The sequence below is a fragment of the Ixodes scapularis genome, unplaced genomic scaffold (genome assembly GCF_016920785.2).
Source record: "Ixodes scapularis isolate PalLabHiFi unplaced genomic scaffold, ASM1692078v2 PGA_scaffold13__105_contigs__length_92229423, whole genome shotgun sequence".
Classification (NCBI taxonomy): domain Eukaryota; kingdom Metazoa; phylum Arthropoda; class Arachnida; order Ixodida; family Ixodidae; genus Ixodes; species Ixodes scapularis.
In genome coordinates, this window is record NW_024609839.1 from 65,043,971 (window position 1) to 65,058,931 (window position 14,961).

Sequence of the window (14,961 nt, forward strand, 5' to 3'; positions counted from 1 at the left end):
GCTAATACTTTGTTTTCCAAAGTATACGGCGCGAAGAAGCGTCGCTGTCATGGTTCGCGCTAACAGTGTTGCTGAGTGTACATTCTCACCTGCCTTTTCGTTATTTGCTTCATACGAATTGTTTGCTGCGGCTTCTCGACGTCGAAGATTTGCGGGTGTTTATACTGAGCCCGGAATTTCTAGGCACTCGATGGAATAGAGCTCGCGTTTCTGCGATCCGTCACCGACTCGGCCGAAATCACAAGATGATGATTTCCGCTCTAGAGCTGGCGCAAATGGTAAGAAATAACTCCGCGAAATCGGCTAAAATTGTCGGATGAGTTTGCCTGAGGCCGGCCAAATGTTGATAAAGTATAACTCTCCAAGAAGGAGACACCTCCATTGATTTAAACAATAACGACCGTAGTAAAGCTAATATTGTCTTTTTTTTTTCTTCTTCTTCTAAATTGTACGGGGAAGCATGTTTGTCAACAACCAACTAGCTCGTCAGTCCACTTTTTAGCATTCTCTGTTTCATGCTTAGCGTGCAATGCTGTCAAAGCTACTGGCGCGAGCATGGAGCTTGATCTCGTTGATCATTTCCACGCGTTCTCGCGCAATACCTGAAGCCACGCGCTCGCGCTAGCAGCTTCAACAGCGTTGCACGCAAAGTATGAAACAGAGTATAGCGCTCGTACTGTGTTTTGCTTCTTCTGTGTCCTGTCTCCTATGCGCTACTCTCTTACCATGTATGTCAGCCATATATCCATTAGTGCAGCATAAGATATTGGTGGGACTAAATAAATAAACTGACTGAGGCTGGTAACGCAGGTTTAAAATGCTCAGGTAATGAGCACAAAAATATTTCCAGCCAATGTTAAAAATTTCCCAGTCTGTCTAAGTTTGTTCCTGTTTTCCTTTTATCGAATTTTTTATACACATATTTCGAACAAACACATTATAATGCGAAATGGTAAAAGCCCGCTTTTATATTATGTTTTCTTTTTTTAAGTCCGGTTTATTTTCCGTTAAAATAGTTGCGCATATTGAAACTTCCATTCGTTATGTATCAAAAAAAAAAAGAGGAAACAACGTTTGAATTGTGGAATTTTTCTGTTTCAAATTTTTTTTCCTCGCTAAATGACGGCACTTTTGTTAAAATAAAGGAGTCGGAAACCATATTTTTGTTTTGGTCCTCAATATCGTGTGGTAGTAATCATCGTCCTTATTACGCAACGTAACTCACAATTTGGCGCATTTTAAGCGTATCATTCATAAATGCGCGCCATTATTAAACTGCGCATACTTTTTGTTCATTGCTGATATTTTTAATTTTATCATCGAGCCCCATGAGTTTCAATGTGATTTAAGCTTAAAGTGTTATATTTATTAATCTTCTGTCGTTGGTTTTCTTCTCTTTTTTCTTTAGCGGTTATCTGCCTATCGTGTTATCGTGGTAGGGGTCAGGAACTTATCAAGAAGTTTCACAGCTTTAGCTTTTTCTGGCCTTTTTTTATCAGCTGATAAAAAAAAAAAAAAATATATATATATATATATATATATATATATATATATATATATATATATATATATCCTGGGTTCAGCCCACACCATTGTCGTTTCTATTTTAATGTTCATCTTACCGGCGTGGGGTCGCGCGTCACTACAGCGTGGTGCACTATCCGAACTTGCCCTCTTAACACGTTAAAGACCCTAGGCTAGCAATTGTACCGACTGGCTAAATTTCGCATCTACAGCTAAGACAGCAGTCGCCCATTAACGCTAACTTCGGGCCGGATAAACATACATGCAAAACAGTTATTATTTCATAAAATAAATATCGTCTTATTGTATTGCACGAGGGTTGCTCAGAAAGTAATACCCCACATTTTTGTTTTCTCGCACCAAAATAAAAATATGAACACAAAAATCTACAGGTTGCAACATCGAAGTTTTCTGCATACATGTAGGTAATTTTACGGTCGTCGTACAAAAGAGGCTGTTGTAATCGTCCGAGGAAGTGGCGTCTTTGTCCGGTATGCGCCACAAACAACGAGCTCTTTTTGAGTTCCTATTGGCGGGGGAAAAAACTGCGGCAAAACTTAATAACCGTTTGTGAGCTTTGTATGGAAGCTTTGCAATCGATAGCCGCAAGGTCGGTCATCGCTGGGCGAAAAGAGTTAAGGCATCCGAAAATTGCGACACACAGCGGAGCAGCATCATTGGCCGCATTCTGAGGGTCCTGTTACCACCATCAAGCCAGATATGGTGCAGTGTGCCGATGGATTTATTTAACCAAATTTGCACATCATAAGCCGACAATTGGCCCTAGATCATTCAGTCAGCGAAGGAAGAGCCACGCCAATTGTCGACGAAACCGGAGTGTGCGTCACAAGAGGAATCCGAGACAGGTCATTCATCCAGGGCAACAATGTCCGTCCTCAGACGATTTTCTAAAACACACAAGGCAATGACCAACTTTTGTTGGACTGTGCTGCTCGATCTCCAACCACAGTCCTGATTTGACACCAACAGATTTTCATATTTTGGGGTCAAGTATGAAAACAACGATAGCGTTATTCGTGGAGTGAGAGCATGGCAGTGTGAGCGGGAAGCCAGCTGGCACAAAGAAGGCATGCATGTCCTCGTTTCACACTAGCGTAAAGCCGTACAACTAAGCTTACATTATGTAAAAAAACAAAAAACAGTGTAAGCAGGAAAAGTGCTGTAATATTCTGTCTCAACTTAAACTATTTTGAATATTAAGTTTCCGAGAAAACAAGAAAAAGAGCAAACGTCTTTAATGGTTCATCTCATCCTCATCCTCTACCTTGATTCGAATGTGGGGCCTTACTTTGTGAGCTACCCTTCTATTATAGTGAACTGTATTGTATTGTATTGTATTGCATTTAAAGGACTTCGTTTTACTCCCGAGGTTTATATTCGTTGGGGAGGACGAACAAAAACATACGTACCATAGTGTTCCTGGATCGCGGCTTGCGTCTGTCGAACACGGCATCTAACCAAAGTCCCTCAATGTTGCTTAATAGTTTAATAACGCCACTCTTTAGAAACCATGTCTCCTTTAAAAGAACAGAACAGATGTCAACCGATGAAACCATTACAAAAACACGCTTCAAAGTTGAAAACAAGTGAGATAAAATACGCCTAAAACTTGTGAGAAGACGACACTGTAGAAACCAAAAGACCTATTGAACTTTAAACAATCGTAACCACAATCAACAATCGCTCGAAACAAACATATACAGAAGTGGAAGCTTAGCGTTTCGTGAAAGCCCACACGAATGGTATCACGAAACAGCACAACGAGCACCGCCCAACCAAAAAAAAGTTCACTGCATGACACGGCCAGCACGAACAAGAGATAACCGGTACATTGTGTTCTTATTTTCTTTATATTTGAGAGGTTGCTTGGCGACTCCAAAGCGTCCTATTATCACTTAGTAGGCAATCAGATCGCAGCATCGGCCCATAAGAACACCAAAGAGCCGATCACAGAGATACAGGGTGAACATAAGCAACGCCTTGTGTTTTTTAAGCTGGCAGTGACGTCATTGACAGCTTAAGAAACGAAAGACGTGCAGATTTCCGGACATCTTATTTTCGTTCTCCAGCCAATCAGGTTATGACATTAGCTCGTAAGAACGCCGTAGAACAAATCACTTAACAAGAACCGCGAACGTTAAACACCCTGCATTTCTTAAATTGTCGGCGACTGTAGCGGGGTGCAAAGTGCTCCTTGGATGCACCAGCATAAACCTTACAACTGGCTACTCTTCAGTTACCAGTCTACCTAGGGAAACAAAAGAACGCCCACGTCGTATTCGCGTCATGTTCGCACTAACCGTATCCTGCACTGTACTCCGGTTGACCTTGTTTAACATTTTCGGCACAAACACAAAAACAAGACTGCTATCGTTTTGCTTTCTTTCGTCTGGATCCACACCTTTAAATGCTTTGAGTGTGTTACACGGGATTTACTCCAAACAACGTTATGCCTACAGCTAGTCTTATGTACATTAACGTGAAGTCGGTATCCTGCCTCTCCAAACAACATGTAGTCAAAGTAATTACAACGTGGAACATGTGAGTCTTAACAGTACAATCCAAAAAATCTCGAGCGTCCATGCTCTCCCGCAAAGCAGTATATTTTTCTTCTCGTCTTTCACCTAGCTCCCTCCAGATATTGCTGTCATTGGCTCTCCCAAGTATGCGACGCGCAAGTTCGTCTGCTTCTTTTGTAAGTCGTTGCGGTGACGTCATAACTCCGAGCTCTGATTGGCTCCTATTGAAGGATAGTGGGTAGACCTCAAAGCAAGCTGCCTTGAGATTTATCCACTATCCTTCAATCAGAGCCAATCAGAGCTCGGCATCGTTCTGACGTCACCACAACCCCCTACAAAAGAAGCAGACGAACTAGCGCTCCGCATTGACGCTCCGAATAGCTGAGAGTGTATATTGAACACCATGGGCAACATCGCACCATCGTTGGTCTACGACCTGTTAAAAGACCGCGCGTGTGCTGGTTCAGCACGAATGCCTGATTTTATTGTTTCGTTGGCACAAGGAAAGCATTGGTGAAAAGGAGAAAACATTTATTTTCTCGTTGATCGTGACACATGCAAATTTCGAAAACTCTGCTTGCTTGAAATAGGGTTAGCTGACTTTCACAAGTTGTGGCATGTTATTCTACGCTTTTATTCGATTCCGCGTTTCTAATTTTGCTTCGTAACGTTCCGAATCGGCCAAAATGCAAGCGCACGAAGACACATACCATGCGCCCTTGTTCATTCTTCATTACATAAAAATTATTCAATGTAACGAATTGTGAATGCCGAGCACGAGGTGTCGTGAATTTTGTCACATGTCAGGGCTCTGACAGTATTTTATCTGAAAACATCACAAATAAGCGTTATATGCATCACTAGGTCTTACGACCATTTGCATTTTAGCAGGTAATGTAGTCAAGAAATAGAAAAATCATAATTATATGTCCAAATTTATGAATCTTTGACGCCTTTTACTGTAGTTTTTATGAGCAAATAATTAACCGACATTTGAGATTCTTGGAAATCTTATCAGTCGCGTTGACATGTATAAAAAAAGCTTTATGTTTAGTCATAATTTACACACAAACCGAATCGACTGCTAGTAGGTGGTTCTGCTGAAAAAAAGCAAAACACCTGGCCTAGTTTTCTTATAGGACCACGATCAAATGGACGATTTTGGTCATAAGACCGCGAGCAAACCGATGATTTTGGAGATAGAACCACGACCAAACAGCTGATTGCATGTAATGTTCTTTTTACACTGGATGTCCCACGCCTTTGAAACTGTGTAATGTTCAGCTGCTGCATTTAGCATCTCCAGTATGTAATTTATACAAGATTTCACACTTTTAGTCAATCATGAACACTATCTTGACGTAAAGAGGCGTGATATTTCTTCTCTTTTTTTCTCTCTCTCTCTCTCTTTCAAATATATCGAAACAAATACAAAGCAATCTGAATTTATCTCACTACTTCGCGGCGTTTTTATTTCCCGTTCTTAACGCCCACTTAACCCTAATATTTAATTATATTAAACTCGAACTCTACCTTTTTTTTAGCTAAGGCGGTTATCACCCTCGCCTTAACTTAGTATGATCGGTAATTCTCCGGATTTACTGCCAGTCCAAAGAGTCGGAAGATTCAACGCTTTTCTTTCCTTTGGCGCAGGTTACGACTGCAGCCTCAGGAAAAATAACAATTCAATGTTAAACACAAGATGAAACGTGATTATGTTACGGGAGGTTGATATAAGTAACAAAAAAGAGTAAGCAACACGGAAGTCTCGAATAATATTGCAGGTTAATTATCTGAACGCGTTGAAACAGCTTGCTCTTGACACTAATACCAGTCATAGGAAGTCATACACCAAAGAAAATCAAGCATGACGTTCACATGTGTCATGCCCCCTCCGTGCCACTGCTTCTATTTTATTTCTTGGTAGGCGCAAAGTCAGCGACCGATAATCAGTATAGTTTAGTTGATGAAATCCTTAGCTCGCGTGAGGAAATAAACCTTCACACGAGCTATCTAATGGACCGCAAAATGTCTTGCTGCCGTTCAAGCTACTTGTCTGCCGCCAAACTCCGCAACGCAGTAGCTTGATTTGGCTCCATATTGCCTTCTAGTTGAACGGGGGGACGGCATTCTGTCTGCTACCAGGAAGACTCTATACGTTCAATCTATAGAAACACGTTTTTCTGTTGATTGGCTGAAGTATTTGTTAGGCCTGTGCGTGTCTTGAAAACGGGGCTCTCAACATGGAAGTCAAATCTACAAGCGATCGAGTCTCCTACGCTTACCCCGAAGTCCACGTGACATCAGTACACACAGGTCTACGTCAAAGCCTCTTTCCAAATTGCGTACAATGACCGGCGAAAAAAAAAGAGAAGAAATGAAAGACCGTAGTCACAAAAACAGACGTCTGACTCCAGTTGAGAACCCTTCAAATTGAGAACAAGTCGAGATGTACAGCCACAGATATCTTAGAAAGCGGAGTGCGTAGCGAGTGTTGCACATTGTTATATCGTTCCGCAAACAGCGAAATTGCGGCATTGCTCGATTAGGACGCCAAAGAACGAGTCCCAAGGCTAAGAGGCATAAACATGCATGCTCATGCCTCTTAGCTTTGGGCGTGCCCTGCGTTTCTTAAGTTATCAGTGACTGTAAACGTCCATCTGCCTACGTGCATGGCTTTTTTCATTGGCCTTCTTACAAAGAACACTTGGGTATATGTTGCCAGAATGGTCATGACATCGGGAACAACACTGGTCTGGTAACTGCGATGGTCTCACAACAATCACACCTGGACTGCTTGCTAAGTGACGGAGCAGGTCTAACGACAAGGCGAGAAGCGAAACCTCTTTGGAGGGCGCCCCCTATGGGAGCGTTTACCAAAAAACGCTGTCAAAATACTGCTGCAGTACTGGGTCTGTACAGACTGTACGTAGCTCGTAACTAGCCTTAAATATTATCTCAGTACAGGCGTACGTTGTAAGGAAGTCGGGAATGACAGTGCCGTGCTCTCATTGGTGGGATAGCGAATGGCGTCACCCGCCCCTTACCGACGTTTCTGTGGTTGCGTCGAGTACGCCCTGTCGTTCCTGGCCCCCTCCTTAAAAGTCATTCATCCTTAAAGTTGCTCAATATACTTGTGTACTACGTCTGGCGATTCACCGTTGCGGTGGTACTTCGTAATTCCAGAGCTATATATATGTCATCCCCTACGCCTACAACGAGGATTAATTCTCTTAAGCTGGAATTGTTCGGTCAAAGACGACAGGAGGCAAACGGCACGCTGTGAGTATTAAATGGTAAATGGAAACGGTCTACGAAAAGCGCACGGATTACACATGCCAGTCTACACCAACCTAATGCTACACAAAGTGCGCGCTCGTCACCTCCGACACGCGTCTCCAAGAATCTGGTAAATCTTCATATTCAAGGGCTACGACGTTAAGGGTTGGGATCTGTCATTTACAAAACACGAGCATCGTGGTGACTCACAAGATTTCTAGCAGCCCATTTAATAGCAGAGTGGAAACAAGCATCGAGAAAATTATAATATTAATTAGCTAAAACTTCACATAAAGCGCAGTTCTCGTGGGCACGCGGGTATACACGCATCTGCTTTAGCTTAACTCAACAAACAATGGAGGCTCGGTTCTTGAAATAAATGGATCATATAAATGCGTAACCCGGTTGGTAGTAAGTCTGTAACAAAAACTCTTGATCGTTAGGTTCGCCCAATAGAGGAATACGGCCAGGCTCAATGTAGGTGGGCACAACAATCGTCGAGACCGTAAAATATGCAAATGGTGCATCAATGAAAATTGGTACGTCACCAGGACGTTCCGACGCAATCAAAACAACTCAGCGACCCTGCCACAATGAATCACCAGCAGGAATAACGACTTAGTTAATATGCTTGACAACAACGCACCGCCAAGAGGTGGCAGAAAAGCTGCAACCCAAGACTTCTGGGTAAAAGTGTTCAGCTGTGGAATCGCTGACCTGCGTATAGTATGCAAGTCTAGCGGACCGTCCGGACCCTTAAGCAAAAGCAAGCTCGGCTCACTGGCGCGCAAAAGCTGACCATACAGTATTGCTACGCAACGGCTTCTGGTAACGTGTCAGCTGTACAAGCGACGATATTGCCTGTAACCAAGGAAGATCTCGCAAGTCCTGGGTCCTCTGGAGACCGTGGTCAAAATGGAAAGAGCGGACCATGTTCACCATGGTGCAAAACGGGAGTCGGCCAACCCTTGTCACAAAACACGTAGAAGTTTCGACCCCGGTATCGTGATTCTTTCTGTTGTTTTCAAAGTGTCAGCACCAACGTAGTGACGGTATGAGCCGTGCACAGCACGCCTAAGACAGATCTGTTTCAACTCTCCGCACCCACCATGGGGGCCTTGATTAATGCTGATGTTCATCATCTATACCAGGATCAATCTCAACCGTAGCCACAGCCCTCAGTGTGGACTGTGCATGTCATGGTCAAAGCTGATATTTGGCAGCCGTCCCGGCCAGACTCTTAACAGTGTCAACCCTGAGCACTGCAGATAAAGCAGATGAACTGTGTCCAGACGGGGCCCGTGTCAGTGTGAACCACAGAAACAATGGTCGAACAAGCGGGTGTCCTGCTACTTTCGCGACCAGGCTCATAACTGTGTGAAGAGGTGTGTCTGATACAAGTCAGGAGGAAGCGGAGGTGCCGGCCTCGAAGCAGGAGGCACCGGCGGTGCCTGGTACGGCGGCCGATGGCAGTGCTGGACGTGCAGTTCCCGGGCCAGGTGACGCAGTTCCTCGCGGACGCTGTTGACAATCTGAAGCCGCATCTGGTCCACTTCTTCGGGCGAGAGGAGGCCGTAGTAGGGCGACAGACTGGGTGGCGGTTGCTGCATCGGCAGGGGTGGCCCTGGCACCTCGAGCGTGGATTGCAAGGGCCCGCCCTTGAAGATGTCTCGGCGCAACGTGTCCAGTTGACGAACGCTGAGCGCCGCTTCGCGTTTTCGATCCTCGCGGAGTTCGAACCTGTGCGAGAGCCAAAGGCAACTCATTGGTATAGGATAGCGTGCAAATAGATAAACTCTATGGTCACCGACATCTTAAGAAACCCGGGGCGTGTGACGAGTCCTAAAGATCTCGTCGTTGCCCCGTAACCAGTAATATTGCGGCATTCACCGATACACTTTTACTCTGGATCCACATAGGTTAGAGTTCAATTAGCATTCCACATATATTTTTTTTTCTGGACCTCGTCAATATTTTATGTGGATCGGGTAATATATGTGGCACGCCAGTTCTGTTCGTTTTATTTTTGTTTTTGTTATGTGGAACCAGCAGGTGTTATGCAGATTAGACGGTCGTTCCACTTATCCTGCTGCACTTTCGCGCCAATCTCTTCCAGTTAAAACCTCGAGAACGTGTATTTTTTTGTTATTTTTTTACTTTTGCTTCGTTCTAGTTAGAATCTTTTGGTGGCAAATCCACGCAGGCATAGCAAAAACGAGATAAATAAATCAAGAAGAAACACACACCAAAGGAGGCGGCCAGCAGTCAGAGAGGCGCCGGCAAGAGCAGCAAAACACATACAAAACAAAAGGGAATCTGATTACTACGTCCTTCCTACGACTAAAACAATAGTTCCAGTGAAGGTCCCTGCTTTGTTTTGGGGGATTCCGTGGGATGGTTCGACCGGTTCGAGAGTTTCGAAAGCAGGCATCGCGCATTGTTACAGGGTGAGAAACCTGCTGCAGCGTGCGGCGCGTCCACGCGCCCACGCGCCGACAGTTGTGGCGGTTGAGGATTTCCTGTTTTGTTTATGTGATGGTCACCACGTCAAGCGAATCTGACGACTTCGCATTTGTGCCGGGCTACTGTGATGCATGATCCGTTTGTGCTGTTCTGCGCTGAGTATTTCAAACAGCTTCACTCGTGATTGTGCTGTGTAATCTAGATGAACTCGGATTACATGTTCTGAGTCCCTTGTTCTCATCGTAAGTACCCGCTTTACCCGCACGAACCTTTTGGCGACGGACGCTTGCTTTGTTCCTGTCGGTTTTTGTCTACAATCGCCATGGTGCTTAAGCCGCCGTAAATATGGTTATTTGCCTTAGGGTTTCTGATTAGAGGCTTGAAAAGTTCAAGCGTGTTTCGCAGTTTTATTCCCGTTCAACAGAGCAGTTTTGTTTTGGCACACTTTTTTTGCAGCATTGGTTGGGTGTTGTGTATAACCGTATAACCAACTTATAGATAGTTTAAAACAAATCACTTGTGTTCCTTCTTTATTGTCATTTTAGCCTTGATATGTTCATGTTATCAAATTTCAAAGCGTGTAACAAAAAAAAAAAAAAAGAAAACAACGATGTCGGCATTCATGAAAGTCTTGCCGCGAGAAAAGTGTCGCACTTGTGTTTGGCGAGCCTAAATGAAGTGCCGACTTCTCATTTAATTTTATTTGCAATGTCGAACCACCCAGTGAATATTGGCATTGCGTACTGCTGGATGTCCTATCGAATTCTGTATTTCAATTGCAACTTCGTAATACGGAGCGCAAAAAAAAAAACGAAGACATAGGAGGTTATAGATAGAACGAGCGCAGCTCTCGATCTGTTCGACATCCTTCTCTGTCCTTGTTTATTGCGCACTGCCTTACGAAGTAGTAAGAATGTACCGACTCGCCTGCATCACCACTTTGCTTCGATTGTGACGATGCATTTATTATAATCTATCACTGGAGCCGAAGGGCTAGGTTCGGTATGGGGCCTGGATGCAGATAAGACCGCATTAAAAATGCCTAATTGGCACTGGATTCGCAATTATGCAGAAAACAATTAGTCTATAAAAAGAATCACCTGCTCAGGTGAAATCTAACATTTGTTTATAGCCAATTTCAGATTCATACTAGATCCGAAATTGTTCATTCCGATCTTGATCTTGATATTAATATTTGTAGAAACTTGTTTGGAAGATTCTTTTTATATCTAAACACAAACTGTAGCGCTTCCGTGTCACGAACAATAAACTCGTGCTTATTTATTTATTTTTATTTACATTGTACCTTCATCGGCCTGTGGGCATTATTGAAGGGGGGTTTTGAAGACACTGTGACAAGTGTAAAAAGAAAACTTCTTTATCATCCATGGACACAGTATCTTCCGGGGGGTCGTTCCACTCTCACGCGGTTTTGACAAAGAATAAATTAGCAAAACTGTCACTCCTGTAAGAGGGTTCACCAACTTTTTTTTTTAATCACAACGGGAGGAGACGTAGGATGGCTTCGTAAGATAGGTGGCTTCATCAATTTATCTTGTGTTGTGAAAAACACGGTGGAAGTATTTTAGTCTCAGTTTGTTTGTTTTTTTTGTTTTTTTTTTTTCTTCTGCATTCGAGTGTTTCCCATCCCAGCATAGCTTTCATATCTATAACACTAGCATGTGGGTCAAAGTTGGTCACTACAAAGCGCGTGGCCTGATTTATGAATTTTTTCTAGTTTATTGATAAGGAAGTCGTGATAAGGGTCCCACACAACGCACGCGTAATCAAGGATAATTCTTACCAAAGAGAATAAAGTGTTTCTTTAACGTTTCGTGACGGGGATCTAAAATTTCGGCATATAAAATGAAGCCTTTTACTAGCCTTTCCGATTGTACGTTCGATGTAGCTGTTCCATTTTAGGGAATCTGCAGATAGCACTCCTAGGTAAACATACTCGAACACAGTACATAAAACTGTACCGTTGATTATGTAGCTTCAGAAATCGTGCAGCTTGTTTCTCAAGAAACAAATATGTTTGCATTTACTTAGATTTAGGATCATTTTCCAGTGATTACACCAAGAAGATAACACGTTTATGTCTGTTTCTACTATGGCAAGGTCGTCTGACGTGTTTATTTCCCTGTATAATACGCAGTCATCGGCAAACACTTCAATATGAGACTGTAACATTTCGGTGGTGTCATTTATGTATATGAGAAAAAGTAAAGGCCCTAAGGCAGTCCCTTGTGGCACTCCTGACGTAACCAGAGTTGATGTGGATATAGTACCGTTTAGGACAACATGCTGCTCTCAACCTTCTAAATAATTTCGCATCCATTTCAGGACGTTTGCAACCATGTTTAGAAAAGTCAATTTATACAAATATAATGGATATGGAACCGCTTCAAATGCCTTGCGAAAGTCTAAGAACACGCAGTCGACACATTTCCTGCTGTTTTCTGATACCGCGAAACCACCGAGTAGCGACACTGCAAAAGGTGTCTCGATTTGATTGTGATGTTTGGTGCCGGAACCTCGTCGGTCTCATCTCGAAGCAGCAACAGCAAATGAGCTTCAAGTGAGGCTCTAGGAAAATAGTACTATAGTGTTTATTTTACGTGTGCATTCATTCACTCAGTAAAGTTGTCACTAACCAAAAGAAAGCCACGTATTATTCTGGATTTCTTTAAGTCGAACTTGAAGACCATCACAAATCTTGCTGTAAACATCACGTACAAAAAAGAAGGAAAAAAAAGCCGCAAGGAAAACATTTTTTTACACCAGAGTTTGTGCTGCTGTGAGCTTTACTTTCTGTTACTACAGGGAGAAACTAATCTACAGCTGTCATAATCTTTCATACCAGTAGAGGAACTGAAATCCACAGTTCTATCGTTTGTGCCATGTCAAATTCAAAATTTCGCTGTTAGAAACACATATAGCAATCGCACGTTTTTGAAGCCTGCCATTGCCGCAATAAGATGTGATTGTGTCATTTTAGATTTGTCCGTAAACATTAGCTGGAAGAAATTAGGGCTCTATAGTGGCTCTAATTTTGTGAGGCACTGTGACCCTTAGACTTCTTCCGACCTGCTCTTACAGAGACCGAATACCATAGCATCCAGAAAATTTCGTTGTAACCAGCATTTTTCTTGCACCTTTCAGTTTTTATATGATGTTTATAGTGACATTCTATAAGGGTTCACAAGAACGGCTTGAAATATCTGGAACAAAGTTACGGGACATACCAGACATGCTTTATCTGAAATGCTGTTCCAGATGACAATACATGGAATACTGTTTCACATGACATTCTTATTACTGTACGTGGAACAGATTTCCAGACGTCAATATGCGGGAAGCTGTTTTATATACCACTTTCAAACTTTATTTGAAACGCTGTTCTGCATAAACTAAGAGGTATATCGAACACAGTTTCCCCTAGTGAAGCGGAGCTTTTTTGCAAAAAAGTTCCCGTTAGTAACTGGAACCGAAGTGAAACAAGATTAAGAGTGCAAGAATGCCACAGAACGAATAACAAAGCCAGGAACGGGAGCATAAAAGCCACTCCCTGCGTTCTTAAGCTTCTTGCGTCTATGGTTGAACTCATTCAGCTACCATTTCCGTTACGGTAGCGACCACGTAGACAAGCACTTAGAATCTCGTGGCGGCCGACATTGTGTTCATAGACGTAGTTTCTTCGTGGAATGGACTTTTGCGATGAAGGAGCTAATTTTGATTGAGAAGTTTTGGCTGCCGCGCTGGGGCTTCCGGAAAATTATTTTTCAGGCTCTACCAGCACGTTTTATCTCAGTGTTTTTTTCTGAATTTAGGCAAGCAGGCATGTAAACAATGTTTTCTCTTTGATGTTAGATCGTTTTGAACTCGTGAACCCGCACACAACCAATCACTCAGTCGGTTTATCTATACTGATACATCAACTGCGCCAATCCGGTCATTACTGTGGGGTATTTTTGATGTCCGAACTTTACATTGCGTTACTTTGTGTGCATACATTCACCTTCAGAATGGATATCCTTCTCGAACTCTTCAATAATTATGCCACCCAGTATGTTGCTTCACACGCAAGCCCGTCCTTCGCAGGACTTCGTTCTACACTTACGCGGTTCTGGTATGCGAGACCCCGATTGAAGTGTTCGCTCTTTTGCCTCTTTGGGTTTGTCTCTTTTTACCCACAGCTCCAGAGATCACATATTACACTCAAAGCTTACTGAGTTTTACCTGGGTCGGACGGGCACGTTAAAGGCCCTAAGAACGAACTCTTTTAAAGGTCCGGCGAACAAGCGCACGCCGATAAGCGCAAAATCGAGAGCTAATTCGCCGATTCTTTAAAGGAGTTCGTTCTGAAGGCCCTTAATGTACGTCTGACCCAGGTATGAGTCTGTTTTATCAAAACGGACTCGGTAGCGGCATTACAATTCCAAACTTAAAAACCATTAGTGAAAAGACGGTGAGAGTGCAGGCGAGCTGGTGGTAGCTAATCATGTCGTATTACACCTGAGACTGCGGTGGAAGAAATCGGAAGAACTTTCAGTTGAAGGAACAGACACAGAGAACGTCTCAAACTCAGCTAACTGGTTAATTTCTCAAACAGCCTTTAAGTACCCTCGGAACTTTTTCCCAACCACACTCTACACATAAACTCCTTTGTTGCACACATTTCGAACCGGATGGATACAAAAGATACAAAACAACCCACACATGAGACGAGGACTTAACAAAGGGACACTGCGGATCATCGCAGTGACCTTGAGAGAGATATGTCCCGAATTATCCTAACAGTCGCGTAAAAACGCACACACAATAAAAAAAAAAAACACCACACACAGGCAGAGCTGACAGTAATGTAATTACTGTAATGAAATTACAGTAATTTAATTACTTGTTCCAGTAATTAGTAATGTAATTCATTACTTTTTGTAGCAGGTAATTTAGTAATGTAATGAATTACTCCAGCGACTGTAATTGTAATTAAATTACCTAATTACTTTTTCGCACCAGGCATATTTTTTGTGTCCACAATACACAAGGCACTTTTCTTTTTATTTTACTTTTTCTTTTTCCTCTACACCTTTCCAAAAAACGCTCTTTGGCCGCCGCTATGTTGCTGATGCTAATGCGGCTGGTGCGACTC

The 14,961-nt window shown here is 42.9% G+C and overlaps 1 protein-coding gene across 1 annotated transcript in view; it reads right to left on the reverse strand.

The window, feature by feature from the left end:
• Window positions 1-4,711: 4,711 nt before the first annotated feature.
• Window positions 4,712-14,961, reverse strand: part of LOC115327842 (transient-receptor-potential-like protein) — a 169,866-nt gene continuing 159,616 nt past the window's right edge. Inside the window, exon 11 of the mRNA XM_042289930.1 lies at window positions 4,712-9,083. Coding sequence (XP_042145864.1) covers window positions 8,711-9,083 — 373 coding nt within the window. The 3' untranslated portion in view covers window positions 4,712-8,710. The remainder of the gene's footprint in view (window positions 9,084-14,961) is intronic.